Source organism: Mytilus californianus, unplaced genomic scaffold (assembly GCF_021869535.1).
Source record: "Mytilus californianus isolate M0D057914Y unplaced genomic scaffold, xbMytCali1.0.p SCAF_6, whole genome shotgun sequence".
Classification (NCBI taxonomy): Eukaryota; Metazoa; Mollusca; class Bivalvia; order Mytilida; family Mytilidae; genus Mytilus; species Mytilus californianus.
In genome coordinates this window covers 72065226-72080558 of record NW_026262712.1, presented here as the reverse complement: position 1 = coordinate 72080558, position 15333 = coordinate 72065226, and the positions used below count along the sequence as shown (strand labels likewise).

Here is a 15333-nt window from a genome sequence, read left to right as displayed (position 1 = left end):
TCAAAAATATAAGTTGCAACATTTAATTTTTTACAAATTAATGCTGTTACAAATATTTTGTTAATTTTCTGTTTTCAATTTATGTTTCCTTGAAATTTTGACATTTTTTAAGATCATACTACTCAATCAGGCCAATTACAATTTTAAGATAGATATCTTAATTTTTTTAAAAAGAAGATACATAACAAGCAACAAAAATATTGGAACTACAAACCAATTTTCACTATTATTGTCTACATTTGAATGAAACGTTCCACAAGGCAGGTTCTGTTATAAAAGAAAAAATTCTGTGACATTATTATTTAACTTTTTGGCTTTAACCTTCCTGAGTGGTCAATGACATTAGATTTTATAATAGTATATAATATATATTCAGTATTTAAGGCTAATCTGAATGTTTTCAATTAAAAATAAACAGCCTTTTAAAGCTGACTATGCGGTATGGGCTTTGCTCATTGTTGAAGGTTGTATGATGACCTATAGTTGTTAATTTTTGTATCATTTGGTCTCTTGTGTAGAGTTGTCTCATTGGCAATCATACCACATCTTCTTATTTTTATATAGACAGCAAAAGATGTTTACTCTTACTTTGATTAACAAATCCAGTCTGCCAATCACAAGGTTTCTTTGTCAGTTTTGTGTTAGAGAAGACTGCCTGTGTAAACATGCATGGTTCTGATGATTCAAAACATAGACTGATGTTCAACTCTATCATATATTGGTGGTCACTCTCTAAGTCATAGATGGCATAGCTGAAAGGAGTATAAATTCATAACTTGATAGATCCAAATACCTATCTACTTACCTCTTTATCCAGCTCCAAATTTATATCTTTTCATCTATCAAATTGCCTAATATTTATTTCAATTGATTTCTGAATGAAGAGATCATTATTTCTTCTACAGGTTTCTCTTATATAATACAAGTTATTAAACAAAACAGTCATTTTTTTAACATTATATTGTTCTCATCAATTAATAAATTATTTGATCTATAGGTGTAATACCACCATTGATTTTCCCCTATTAGTCTTTGTTCAATTTGCACTTTTCAAAAAATTGTGCAGAATTTATCTTTGTTTCAAATAAAGAAATACTTGGCATGAGTAAAGTTTTATCCTGTCCAGTACTATAGACAAAATTTCACATAACATTTCATTGCATATAAGAAAATAACCATCACTGGAAGTTAACCAATCAAATTTTCACCCCTTTTCTTCCTGTGTACAAGCTTTAGTAACCATGTAATCACAAGTTTCCAAAATATTCTATAGAAACACCAAATAAAAAAATAAGGGTGCTCTGAAACACCCAAGATATATGTTTATGACTCAGAAATTTTTTAGTGCAATGAAATGCAGGATTAATTTCCTACAACTGTCAAATTCAAGGGAATTTTTTTTTTTCGACCCTTTTTCGTATGCAACCGTATGTGACGTACTATGATTTGGTGGTATTACACCTATATAATTTTTACAGTAATCAAAGTTATATACTTACTCTAAACGGAACACATTGTCCATGTACAGTTTATGAGCAGTGGCTGTAAAATAAATTAGGTAAAACAAGATTACTTTATATTTAAGGTCAGATCAAATTAACTCAAAATGTACCAGCAAATTAAAAAAATTGCCATGTGAGTAGAACAATCCAAATATGCATATAAGAACAGAGTTCCAATGTCCCCCGCGTTGCACATATTTTATCTGTTCTGTCCAAGGGCAATAGCTAAAAATAATTTTCTGTTTTTTCTTTAAATAATTTTTAAATCATTCTTTAAAACTTTTTAAAATTATCTTAGAGAATTGAAGACTTGAGAGCAATTCCCAATATATTTAATATTTCCAAGAGAAACTCGTTAAAAATATTTGATCGGCACTTTTTTTTTTTAAATTGTTCGAGTCATTGCTGTTTAAAAAGCTTTGATATGAATTTGATTAAAATCTGGCAAAATAGTACATGTGAGAGCGCTTACAATGCAAATTTCCATATAATTTATATTGCTAAGGGGCATAACTCTTTTAAAAATAATTGATCTGCAGCAAATTTCGAACTTGTCTGAGTCTGAGACATTGCTGATATAAACCTACAATATAAGCTTCATAAAGATCTGGCAAGAATTAAACACATGAGAGCACTAACGATGCAAATTTCCATATAATTAATGTTTCCAAGGTGCATAACTCTTCAAAAAATAGTTGATGGCACTGATTTCGAACTCGTCTGTGACATTGAAGATATAAATCTATGATATAAGTTTTATAAAAATCTGGCAAGAATTGTACATGTGAGAGCACTAACAAGATTGGACGGAAGGATGGATGCCCAGTATTTCTATGTCCCCCGCAACGGATCGTGTGGAGGACAAAAATGATTTAAGGCTTTGCTTGTTTTTAGTCTAGAAACATATCATATGAAGCCCATTTTCAACATTTTGAAGATAAAAATTCAGGAAACTGCATTTTTTTTTTTTTCAGTTATAGTTCAATGAGTAAAAAGTTGCATGTAAAATTTGACCAAAATCTATGACTTAGCTCATTTACCGTACCTTGATCTTAAATTAAATTATTGATGTTGAGTGAGTCTAAAACAGTAAAAACTAAATTGTATTCAAACAAAATTGTTAATAAAATGCAAACTACCTTTGCCTAGAAATTATATAAGTTCACTGTGGAAGCTTTGGAAATGGACCAAATACATACCCCAATCAAAGTCATACAAGGAAACATTAAACACAAGGTTCTCTATACCAATGGTCAGTCTCTGGTTGCAGGGGTCAAGCCTTAGGACAGTGTTGATAGAATGACCTATGATGTTTACATCCAAGCAACAGTCCACAGCAGTACAAGATGACAACAGTCTACAAGACATTCCATTCTGAAGGGATGGTATTACTGTTGTTACGGGACATTCTGTTTTAAGAAAAGGAAAAAGCATACTATTATAAGGTATTTATAAACATAAAGACAGCATATTATTGTAAGAAAACATAATGACACAAAGTTATCTATCTGGTATATAGATTGACAATAAAGGATCAAAGCTTTGATATTGGTTAAAATATGTCATGTGGTTTTGGAATTTCAAAAAGGCATGTTACTGTATGATGTCATTAACAAGAATACAAATCAATTTAGGGAGAAGAATAGCTAAAAAATCCCACGAAACCCTTCAACTCATTTGTGGAAAACTGTATGCATACAAATTTAAGAAAATTTGTTAGTAAATTATTTGTAGATTTGCCTTTTCTTACAAGGAGATGTGTGGTATACATCAATAAAACACTAACTCAATGACACAATGAACCCCAAAATAAATGAAATTATCTTTATATGAATTCTAATATCGTTTAATTTTTCAAGGATACTATTTCTTATACTTTTATTATAACACAAATGACTACTTTAGCAGTACTTGCTCACCATTCTTCCATCCCTGTACAGCAGGTGTATAGTCAGTATCACTTCTGTTACATGGTGTTCCTTTCAGGTAACCAGCCACACCAAGATCTTTTACTAGCTGTAGAATAGCATACTCAGGCAGGGTGTTCCCAGGAACAAAATGTCTCTCTGTCATCCAGGTTTTCAGTGAGAACCCTTAAAAACAAACTTTCTATTATTCTGCATTCTTACATTTTATTGGATGACATCAAAATATGATTTTCAGCTACTAAATGTTTTCATCCTACATTGAAAACAAATCTAAGCTACTGAAATTTAAATAGGTTTTGATGCAACTATATCCAGTCGAAATTTGGAATAAAAGGAAATGGGGTTAATATACATAAGACATACTCCACAGAAATTCGTGGAAATAACATTCCATTGTATTTGTTGCTGTTTTTCATCTTGTCAGTTGCTTAAAGGTCCCCAACAACTAACTTATAGCAAGGTTAGTGCTCAATGCATCTTTTTAATGTGCATTGTTATGAGTAAAAATTTGTAAGGGTTCCGCGGAACCCAGTGTCTCGCCTACTTTTGCTGTTATCTATGTTTTCAGTGTGATAGGGGAATGCATATAATAGATTTACAGTTAATGATATAAAATGTTTGAAATGTATGAAAAAAGTTATGCTTGTAAAAATGAATACAGTATGGAATCAAATCTATAGATTTATAAAAGAGATTGAATGAACAAATGATAAAGAAGATAATTTTTACATTGTTTGATGATTTATCCCTTAATTCAGATGACGACGGAATGTAGGATCGCTATGTCAACAAAAATGGGGAAAAAATTATTAAAACTTTTCCTCTAGATACTATCTTTTGATTGTAAGAAGCTTCTGTCCAAGTTTGGTAAAAATCCAGGATGGTTCATGAATCTAATAAATGTTTTAAAAACTTTAACTGCAGACTGTATGTAATGTTAACTGGAAGAAAAACTAAGTCCATTTATAAGTAATATACGGAAAAACAGGAAATAAATTTTTACAAAATTTCCTTCTAGATACTAGCTTTTGATCATAAACAAGCTCCTGTCCAAGTTTGGTAAAATTCCTGGATAATTTAAGAAAGTTATTAAAATTTTAAAAACTTTAACCACAGAGTGAATGTAATGTTAACCGGCAGAAAAATTAAGTCCATTTATAAGTAAAATACGGAAAACAGGATTTTTTTTATCAAAATTTACTTCTGGATACTATCTTATGATCATAAACAAGCTTCTGTCCAAGTCTGGTACAAATCCAGGATAGTTTAAGAAAGTTATTAAAATTTTAAAAACTTTAACCACAGAGTGAATGTAATATTAATTAACTGGCAGAAAAACTAAGTCCATTTATAAGTAAAATAGGGAAAAACTGGAATTTGTTTTTACAAAATTTACTTCTGGATACTATCTTATGATCATAAACAAGCTTTTGTCCAAGTTTGGTACAAATCCAGGATAGTTTAAGAAAGTTATTAAAATTTTAAAAACTTTAACCACAGAGTGAATGTAATGTTAACTGACAGAAAAACTAAGTCCATTTATAAGTAAAATAGGGAAAAACTGGAATTTTTTTTTTTTTTAAATTTACTTCTGGATACTATCTTATGATCATAAACAAGCCTCTGTCCAAGTTTGGTAGAAATCCAGGATAGATTAAGAAAGTTATTAAAAATGCAAAAACTTTAACCACAGAGTGAATATTTGTGGACGCCGCCGCCGACTACGACGACGACAACGACGACGGAATGTAGGATCGCTATGTCTCGCTTTTTCGACAAAAGTCGAAGGCTCGACAATAATACTGAAATGTTTTAGCCAATTCATGAGACAATTTCACACAATACAAAAGAAATAAACCAGTCATTTCTATTTACTCTATCAATAACAGTAAATCACACTAACCTGGAATGTTAAAGTCTCTGTTCCAGTCACAAGTAGGTTTAGGCATTCTGACATTCTCTGCTATAGTCCTGTTGATCACACAATAGGTAGGTTCCACACATACACTTAGGTTGACGGACAGTAAGTATTCATTGCTACTCTGCAACTCATCAATGATATAGCTGGAAATAAAAAAAGGATAATGGTTATTAGTGAAAACATTCACAATAGACAACTTGTGTAAAGGAACACATTATTTTTCTTGATAACCATATGATTTTTAGTGGGGTTTGTGTTGCTCAGTCTTTAGTTGTCTATGTTGTGTTTTGAAAACTGTTGTCTGTTTTTTGGTCTTTTACTTTTTTTGCCATGGCATTGTCAGTTTATTTTCGACTTATGAGTTTGAATGTCCCTTTGGTATCTTTTGCCTCTCTCTTATACATATAAAGTGATTCAGACATAAATAAAATTTTTAATAAAATATGCATTGTTAAATTCACTCACTCAATTTTTAATACTCCGTTAATGTAAAATTGTCTTTTCTCTCCTGCAAAAAGAAAGCATACGATCATGAACGGTTATATAATGGGTGATTTTTTCCCGTACAAAATGTTTTGATATTGAATTGAATTACATTGAAAGACATTATATTAAGATGTGCAGAATCTTTTATTTTTATTTCTTCTATTTCCAGCTTTTAATGTTTGATCTTACTCGTTTGTGTTTATTTTTTATGAATATGAGGAATAATTTTTATTCAATAAACATTCCCATCATTTTATATTTTGTTGGATAATTGATCCATTGGCTATCATATACACATATACTTATTTTTATATAACGGTGAAAGCATAAATAACTCCATCTTATAACTGGAATATACATCAAACAAAGTTTATGAATGTTGGTATTTTAATGACCATATTTTTTTTTCTATCTACATTCTAAAACTATAGATTCACTTTGAAAATAAAGAACTTTATTCCAGGTGTAACAAAGTGGTAAAATAATATATTTTTACCAAATTTATAACCAATCAGTGAATGATTATGAGTCAGCTTCTCTATTCCAACACTCAGAACAAAACTGCAGGCATCCAGTTTTATAGAATACACAAATGACCTGTCTAATAAGGACATTTCCACACAACATCTGACAGCAGTACAGGTATCCTCTACTATACAGGTTGTCTCAGTCTCTTTTAGGTAGGGAACAGATATTGGTGTTTTACATTCTGAAAACATATCGATTATGTGAGTGAATTATGTGAAATCATATTTCTAAAATGTTAGATGAGGTGTAAACATGGCCTAGGGGGTTACAGGAATTTCGAAACAACAGTTGGAGAAAATTTTAATACTTTGTTCAGAAGGAATACAATATTTTCCCCCATAAGCTTGTTAAATTCAAATTTTAAAATACATAGCTGTTAAAATGTTAAATAATCAAGATGAAATTTTATAGAGAGATAATACAATGGTAGCATTTGTTTCTAGAAAGATACAAGATCCTGGGTATACGGTTAGAAATAGACTTGTTTTGTTGGATTGCTGTCTCATTGATGTTTGCCCTTTCCATTGTATTTATCTATTCATGAAAGCTTTCAGTAATTCCCAATGCATATTCATTACAAGAACTCCTACCATTAAAATATGTACAACTGATATTTGATAATGAAAAAATGGAACCATAAGTTGTTTGAAACTTGTTTGGAAAGTAGAGGGTGTTATATTTTCAAAATTTAAATTTCATTATTTTTTAGGTGAAATGAACTTATTCCCAATAGTTTTTACAAACAGATAAAAATCCACTGTTCAGGCTCAATATCAATTTTGGTTTTTTATGATATCATGTTTTTCCCATCATTCTGTGTGCACATAACCTCTCATTAATACTTTAAAGAAAGGCACAATCTCCAGTTAACAAGACCATCTTATTAATAAGACCAAGAAACTGAAATTTTTTACCTTTCATCCATCCATCAAAGTTAGGTCCCCACGGTGCTACCTGTCTGTTACAAGATGTGTCATGTAGGTAGGGAGAGAGGTCTAAATATTCCATCATCTGGGATACAACATACTTTGGTATAGTTTTGGTTCCTTTCAAGTCCCTTTCTGTCAGCCATTTTGACAGGGAAAATCCTAAAACATGCCAAGACATCACAAGATAAGGTAACTGAAGGCATGATTTATCTAAGCATTTTATTAAAAAGCATAAAACATTCATTTTAAATGCTTAAGAACTGATAACTCATCATGCCTGGTCAACTTTTAATTATAGTTTACTTGCATGTTTTGTACATAAAGTAAAGCCCTAATATTTTGCATTTTGCTGAACATAATATTCAAACTCAAGTGTTTGGCTAATAAATTTTACACACATTTTATAAATTACACAATGAACTTTGCTCTTTTAAAAAACCTTTAATAGTAGTAATAAAATGTATCCCCTCCCCTAAAAAAACAAAGAATATTTTTTGAATAGTTCTATGGTTAAGTGCCTTAAATAACTTTCCTTTCACAAAATATACAAATAACTATCAATAAAGCTGATTTGATATTCAAGTCAGCCATAGTGTACCTTGTATATTGAATCCATATGTGAAATTGCACTGCATCTTTGGTACCAAAGAATTTTTAAGGATAACAGCTGATTCTATAGCACACGGCCCTTTAGATTCAAAACAAACACTGATGTTCATGTTGACAATATAGAGGTTTTCTTCAGATAAATCATCTATGGTTAATCTGTAAAATATTTATAATACAATAACTCTTGTTTATGTAAGACAAATTAGATGCATGCAGTCAGTGGCAAATGTTTCATGCATAATCAGGACAAGAACCAATTAATCAAGTAGGAAGGTTCTAAAAAATACGGACAGGAGATTTTATATAAACAATGGCAAGGCTGAATCAGTGGTTAGAAAAATAAATATTTGGAACAAAACCAAAATTAAGCCAACCGCCTATATAGATTTATCAAATGTAAATTCATATATCAATTTAAGGCATGAATGAGACTTTATTCAGCTTTTGCAAGATATTATTGACGAAAAGATTTTTTGAGCAAAATAAAACTGCATTTAAATAAAGGAGATGTGTGGTAAATTTCAAAGAGAAAACAACATTAATATCTAGAGGTCATCATAAAGCTAGTGATGACAGACAAGAACTTATTGTCATGTAATGAAGCTTGAAATCATATACTTGCAGACTTACTTGAATCTGACAACTCCATATAGAGCCACATCAATAACTGATCCCCAAGTATAATCCATTAGACTGGTATTGAATTCCATCCTCTCTATACCAACTGTCATTCCTAGATAACATGGATCTATATCCACTGAAGTGTGGACAGATCGTCCTAATAGTTCTACATCCACACAACAATCCACTCCAGTACATGTACTTGGTAAACTGCATGCTATTTCTGATGGCAATGTTTGAAGAATGTCTTCTAGGGCTGGGCAGGCTAAAATAAAAGCACAAGAATCCTTAGTGTAATCCTTGTAGTTATGTAAGTAGAAAATTACCGTCTTGTTATTGTGCCATCTTTATCATAATTAGGACCCTAATTTTAGCCAACATTCTATTTTGAGACGTTTTTTCTTCCACTATATTCAAAATGTAGAATATTAAGTAGTTCATATTCTTCTATGCTTTTCAGATCATTTATAAATAAAAAACCTATTACATAAGAATATAAATTATATACATATTAAAACGGATTAGTCAGAGCTATAAACAAGTTTTTCTGGAATGTACTGAATATATACAATGTAAACAGTCCCTTACCAATGTTCCATCCATTAGCCTCAGTAGGCTGATAGGGATGCAATGTCCTGTTACATTCACTTGTTTCATAATATTTGACAATCCCTATCTCCTCTAGAAGGTCTGTCAGAGGGTTACCAGTCAGTGTTGTCATGGTCTTGTATCCAGTGTCAGTGTACCATTGAGTCAATGAGAAATCTGAAATAAATATTATATTTTGCCATAAAATACAGAAATGGAAATGACTAATCCTCTCACCAGTAATTCATTTTATTTTTTGTATCTAAAAGAGAAGCGAAAGATACCAAAGGGACATTCAAACTCATAAGTCAAATATCTGACAACGCCATTGCTAAAAAAGAAAAAGACAAACAACCGTACACAAAACACAACATAGAAAACTAAAGACTGATCAAAACGAATCCCACCAAAAACTGGGGATAAATGCAGTTCAAGGTAACCTAATTTCCAATTGTTCGTTAACATGATGATTCATCAACTGGCAAAAGATTGTTCTGTTCAAAGACTTGCTGTTGCTTAAATCTCAAACTTAACTCAAACATAATTGCAACTGACAAATAAATGACAAATAAAACAACATTATCAGGGGATAAAAAACAATCATATCAAATTTTAAAGGAAGCTAAAATTGATCATACAGAAAACATATAAAATTATATTATTTGTTTGGTAAAATTTTACATTTTTGCTAAATTTCTAACATTGGGAAACCAGGATTTAACAAGAATATGTGTCCACAAGACACCATGATGTTGTGGTTCCAGCTAATGCTGCTGTTAACCCTTACTTACCATTTGTCAGATAAACTTTATTGAAGTTACATTTAGGTTTGGGTAACTGTATGTTCTCAAAGATCTTTACACTGTAATCACATGTTCTGTTGTAGTCCCAGCAGATACTGCTGTTAACGCTTACAATGTATACTCCTTGTCCTGGTAAATCCTCGACATCAATGCTAAAAATAACCAGATTATTATCTTCTTCATTCCACAAATGATAGTGAGATATTTGAGGTGAAAAGGATTTTTCTGTCTATTTGCTTATCTAATGAATTTACAATTTAGTTCACTTTTTTCATTCAAACTGCAAAATTAGTCAAAAACGAATTTCTTGCCATGAACAAAGGAGATAAAGGTAAACATCCTTTATCTTTCTTTCATTAATTGACAATATTTCACATGTATATATTCCTTTCCAGAAATCATAAATTTATTTTGAAGAAGATTAATTTCCTTGTCTAGTAGAACTGCCTCCCTGCAATGAAGCATTAAAGTAACAACACATTTGTTTTCTATCTTACTTCTCACCATTGCTCTGCACTGCAGAAAACAAGTCTACTTCCCAAGAAGATAAATCATTTGTATTCATTTGTCATTTTAAAATCAGATTCAGGCTTTTGAAAGTGAGTTTCTAGAAAGTCCTATCACCAGGTCATTATTGTATAGAACATTACAACATCAATAACTGTAAGTAAGGTTTAAATTTGTATTTTCTCAAAATGCTCACTCAATCAAAAAATCTGATTTATACAAGAAAATAAATCAAGATAAAAGTTTTTTTGACAATTTGACATAATTTTTGTTAATTGAAATGTATATGATAATTCTGCTTTTAGGACTTAAGGCCTTATTTTAGTCAGGATATAAACATATCTCTTTCAAAAATCAAATTACCTCATTCTAATGATTCCTTCCATTTCAAACAAGTATTTGGACTCTGGAAAAAAGAGAGAAAAACACAATTAACTGCAATTATATCTTTAAACAATACAAAAACCCTTCTACTGAAAACTGTAATATCTCTATAATGAATTAAGAATAGGTATGCAATATATAACTGCACAAAAAAATAAACTAAAATTTGGCAAAATAAACCAAACTTTTAACAAAAACAATCAAACAAAAATACATTAACTTCTTATTTTAAGAAATGGTACAATAAAGACTTTTTATGCACATTTCTTGTTAAAACTAAAAGCTGTACCATTTATGTCCCAAATAGTTTGGTAAATTTTATCAAAATAACCTGAATAAAATAAGACCCTACATATAGAATATCATCAACAATCTTCAATTTCAATATATCATTAACTTACTCCATTTGAAATCGAGCAGAGATTGAGTAAATGTGTATTTTTCTGCTCCAATGATAAGTTTAAAGTCACAAGGATCTATAGTGAGATAGATATTATAATTTCTCTGTGTAATCTCATCTTGTACACAACAGTCCACTGATGTACACTCTTTACTGATGTAACAGTGTATTGGTCCATCTAACACTCCTGGGCTGATTGGAGAGGAGCAATCTGAAAAATAAAACTTAACAATTATTTTGTTTAAATATGTATTTTTGATTGACCTTTTTTATGGTAGACATATTTAGTGTATTTTTATTTCAGTATTTGCTGTTGTTGTGCTTTGTGTACTGTTGTTTGTCTTTTGTTGTTTTTCATTTTTTGCCATGGCATTATCAGTTTGTTCTCGACTTATGAGTTTGAATATCCCTTTGGTATTGTTCACCTCTATTTTGCATCTGATCTATTGTTTGTTTTGTGGGGTTTTTTTTCTCTTTGATTTGTTCTCATTACCATGCTGCATGTACAGTAATGATTATTTTTTATATAGGGCACTTTATAAATTTTCATCTTTATTATTAACAAATGTAGCAGTGGAAGAGCCCTTCTAACACTCCTAGGCATAGTGTATAGAACTATACAACATTTCTATAATGATACAAGAGCAAGACACAATCAAAGCACGAAAGCGCTGTAAAGGCAGTTAATTACAGGTTGTGTGTATTTTAAGTCCAGTTATATCATTATCTTGCATAGTACAGTGTACTTATCAGAGGTGGCTTTCAGTATTTAAGATTTAGAGTTCTCTAATGATATTGAATAAGTTTTATGAATGTCATATTCTGAGCACTATATGAAGGCGATTGTTCTCACTTGTTTATGAACTAGTGCATTATGTCCAGTTTGTACCTTTTTTATCTATGTTTATAGTCAAATTAGTTATCAAAGGATTATAATTTAATACGCCAGACGTGTGTTTCGTCTACATAAGACTCATCAGTGACGTTCAGATCAAAATAGTAACAAAGCCAAACAAGTACAAAGTTGAAGAGCATTGAGGACACAAAATTCCAAAAAGTTGTGCCAAATACGGCTAAGGTAATCTATTCCTTGGATAAGAAAATCCTTAGTTTTTTCATTGGCAATCATAACACATCTCCTTATTTATATAATGATCTATATTCAACGACCTCAGGTACAAAAAAAATGTATGTAACTAAACTATGATGGGAAACCTTTGACTTCTTTCTTTATATAAACTTTTGATTTGGTACCATAGAACTATGTAGAGTAAATGTACATTGCAACATGTCAACTCTTTCAACTCCAAGCAAAATTATATTTCCAAGCATAAAGTAATTTATGAATGAAATAAAATGCTCCGCTGGGGCGCAGCTTGATACGACCGCAGAGGTCGAACCCTGAACAGTTGGGGCAAGTATGAACACAACATTCAAGCTTGATTCAGCACTGAATTTGGATTGTAATTAAATATTTGACACAGCATAGGTTTCTGACACAGAATGAAAGTGGTCTAAGATACTTAAAAAAATTTAATTTACCTATTCAAACCATATCATTATTATTTGCTTTTATATATAAATCAGAAATAACCAATTTAAAATGGAAAATTTTAAAGAAAAAAAAGGAAAAAGAATCCCCCCCCCAAATTTTTTGAACCCCCTTATGATTCATCACCCCAAAACTCAATCCCAGCCTTCCCTTTGTGGTATGGTACCTTGCAGTACAATTTCAGAGAGATCCATACACTTGAACACAAGTTATTGTCTGGAAACTAGAAAAATGCTTGTTTTTTGGCCCCTTTTTGGTCCCAAATTCCTAAACGTTTTGGGCAATTACCCCCAAACTCAAACCCAGCTTTCCCTTTGTGATATGGAACCTTGTAGTACAATTTCATAAAGATCCATACACTTTCACACAAGTTATTGCCATGAAACTAGAAAAATGCTTGTTTTTTGCCCCTTTTTGGCCCCTAATTCCTAAAATTTGGAGGCAATTACCCCCAAAATCAATCCCAGCATTCCCTTTGTGATATGGAACCATGTGATACAATGTCAGAGAGATCCATAGACTTACACACAAGTTATTGTCATGAAACTAGAAAAATGCTTGTTTTTTGCCCCTTTTTGGCCCCTAATTCCTAAAATTTGGAGGCAATTACCCCCAAAATCAATCCCAGCATTCCCTTTGTGGTATGGTACCTTGCAGTACAATTTCAGAGAGATCCATACACTTGAACACAAGTTATTGTCTGGAAACTAGAAAAATGCTTATTTTTGGCCCCTTATATCTAAACTTTTTGGGCAATTACCCCCAAACTCAATTCCAGCTTTCCCTTTGTGATATGGAACCTTGTAGTACAATTTCATAAAGATCCATACACTTACACACAAGTTATTGCCATGAAACTAGAAAAATGCTTGTTTTTTGCCCCTTTTTGGCCCCCAATTCCTAAAATTTGGAGGCAATTACCCCCAAAATCAATCCCAGCATTCCCTTTGTGATATGGAACCATGTGATACAATGTCAGAGAGATCCATAGACTTACACACAAGTTATTGTCATGAAACTAGAAAAATGCTTGTTTTTTGCCCCTTTTTGGCCCCTAATTCCTAAAATTTGGAGGCAATTACCCCCAAAATCAATCCCAGCATTCCCTTTGTGGTATGGTACCTTGCAGTACAATTTCAGAGAGATCCATACACTTGAACACAAGTTATTGTCTGGAAACTAGAAAAATGCTTATTTTTGGCCCCTTATATCTAAACTTTTTGGGCAATTACCCCCAAACTCAATTCCAGCTTTCCCTTTGTGATATGGAACCTTGTAGTACAATTTCATAAAGATCCATACACTTACACACAAGTTATTGCCATGAAACTAGAAAAATGCTTGTTTTTTGCCCCTTTTTTGCCCCTAATTCCTAAAATTTGGAGGCAATTACCCCCAAATTCAATCCCAGCATTCCCTTTGTGATATGGAACCTTGTGATACAATGTCAGAGAGATCCATAGACTTGCACACAAGTTATTGTCATGAAACTAGAAAAATGCTTGTTTTTTGCCCCTTTTTGGCCCCTAATTCCTAAAATTTGGAGGCAATTACCCCCAAAAATCAATCCCAGCATTCCCTTTGTGATATGGAACCTTGTGGTACAATGTCAGAGAGATCCATACACTTACACACAAGTTATGTCTGGAAGTTACAAAAATGCTTATTTTTGGCCCCTTATTCCTTAACTGTTGGTACCATAACCCCCAAAATCAATCCCCACTTTCCTTTTGTGGTATTGAACCTTATTTTAAAATTTCATTGAGATCCATTCACTTAAACTAAAGTTAGAGTACGAAAACTAATGTGTCTTCGGACGACGACGACAACATCATACCAATATACGACCACAAAAATTTTTTTGCGGTCATATAAAAAGGAGTTCTTAATTAAGAAATAAACTGATTCGCTGAGCGCAGCTGGATACACCCGCAGAGGTACTACCCTGAACAGCTGGGGCAAAAATGGACACAATATTCAAGCTTGAATTTGGATTGTAATTAAATATTTGACATATTATAGTTTCTGAATAAATGTAGTCAATGAACTTGAAATCGGTTATATGAATTGAATTTATATTCAATTAAAGATTTCTTGCTGTTGTGCAATACTTAATAAATCTGTTGCCAGACTATAAACAAATAAAGTTCAATTTCTTCTCAATGTCATATTTGAAATTTATGAAAATCCATAGGGAGATTACATCAATAGCTATAAATAATTCACCAAAGTTTCATGTGAACTGCTTAAAGCATTTTTGAGTTGTTGTCCAAAAACTGGAAAATCCCCCCTTTTTTAATGAATAAAACCCCATAACTCAGAAATGTAAAATCTAAAATTTATAAAATTCTAAAGGGAGCTTACGGATTGATAATTTAGTCTTAGATGCAAGATTTTTTTATCAGTTGTTAGTGGCTTTGAACTAGCTGTCAGTAACTGCGAGTACTCTCAGATTTGTACTTAGTGTCTTTTTGTTGTTTGGATGTACAACTACCCGACCACGTCCACTTGTATTTGTATTTATCCATCTGATGAGTTTAGCCTCTTTCAACTGATTTTTATAGTTCTTTCTTAT

General features: G+C 31.6%; 1 protein-coding gene across 1 annotated transcript; it reads right to left on the bottom strand.

Moving 5' to 3' along the window:
• Positions 1-118: 118 nt before the first annotated feature.
• On the bottom strand, positions 119-2936 carry LOC127706600 (uncharacterized). The gene is made up of 4 exons (XM_052211254.1): positions 2702-2936; positions 1500-1542; positions 589-752; positions 119-156 (listed from the first exon to the last, which is right to left on the bottom strand). Exons 1-4 carry the CDS (start codon positions 2934-2936, stop codon positions 119-121), a joined length of 480 nt encoding a protein of 159 aa, XP_052067214.1.
• Positions 2937-15333: the final 12397 nt, after the last annotated feature.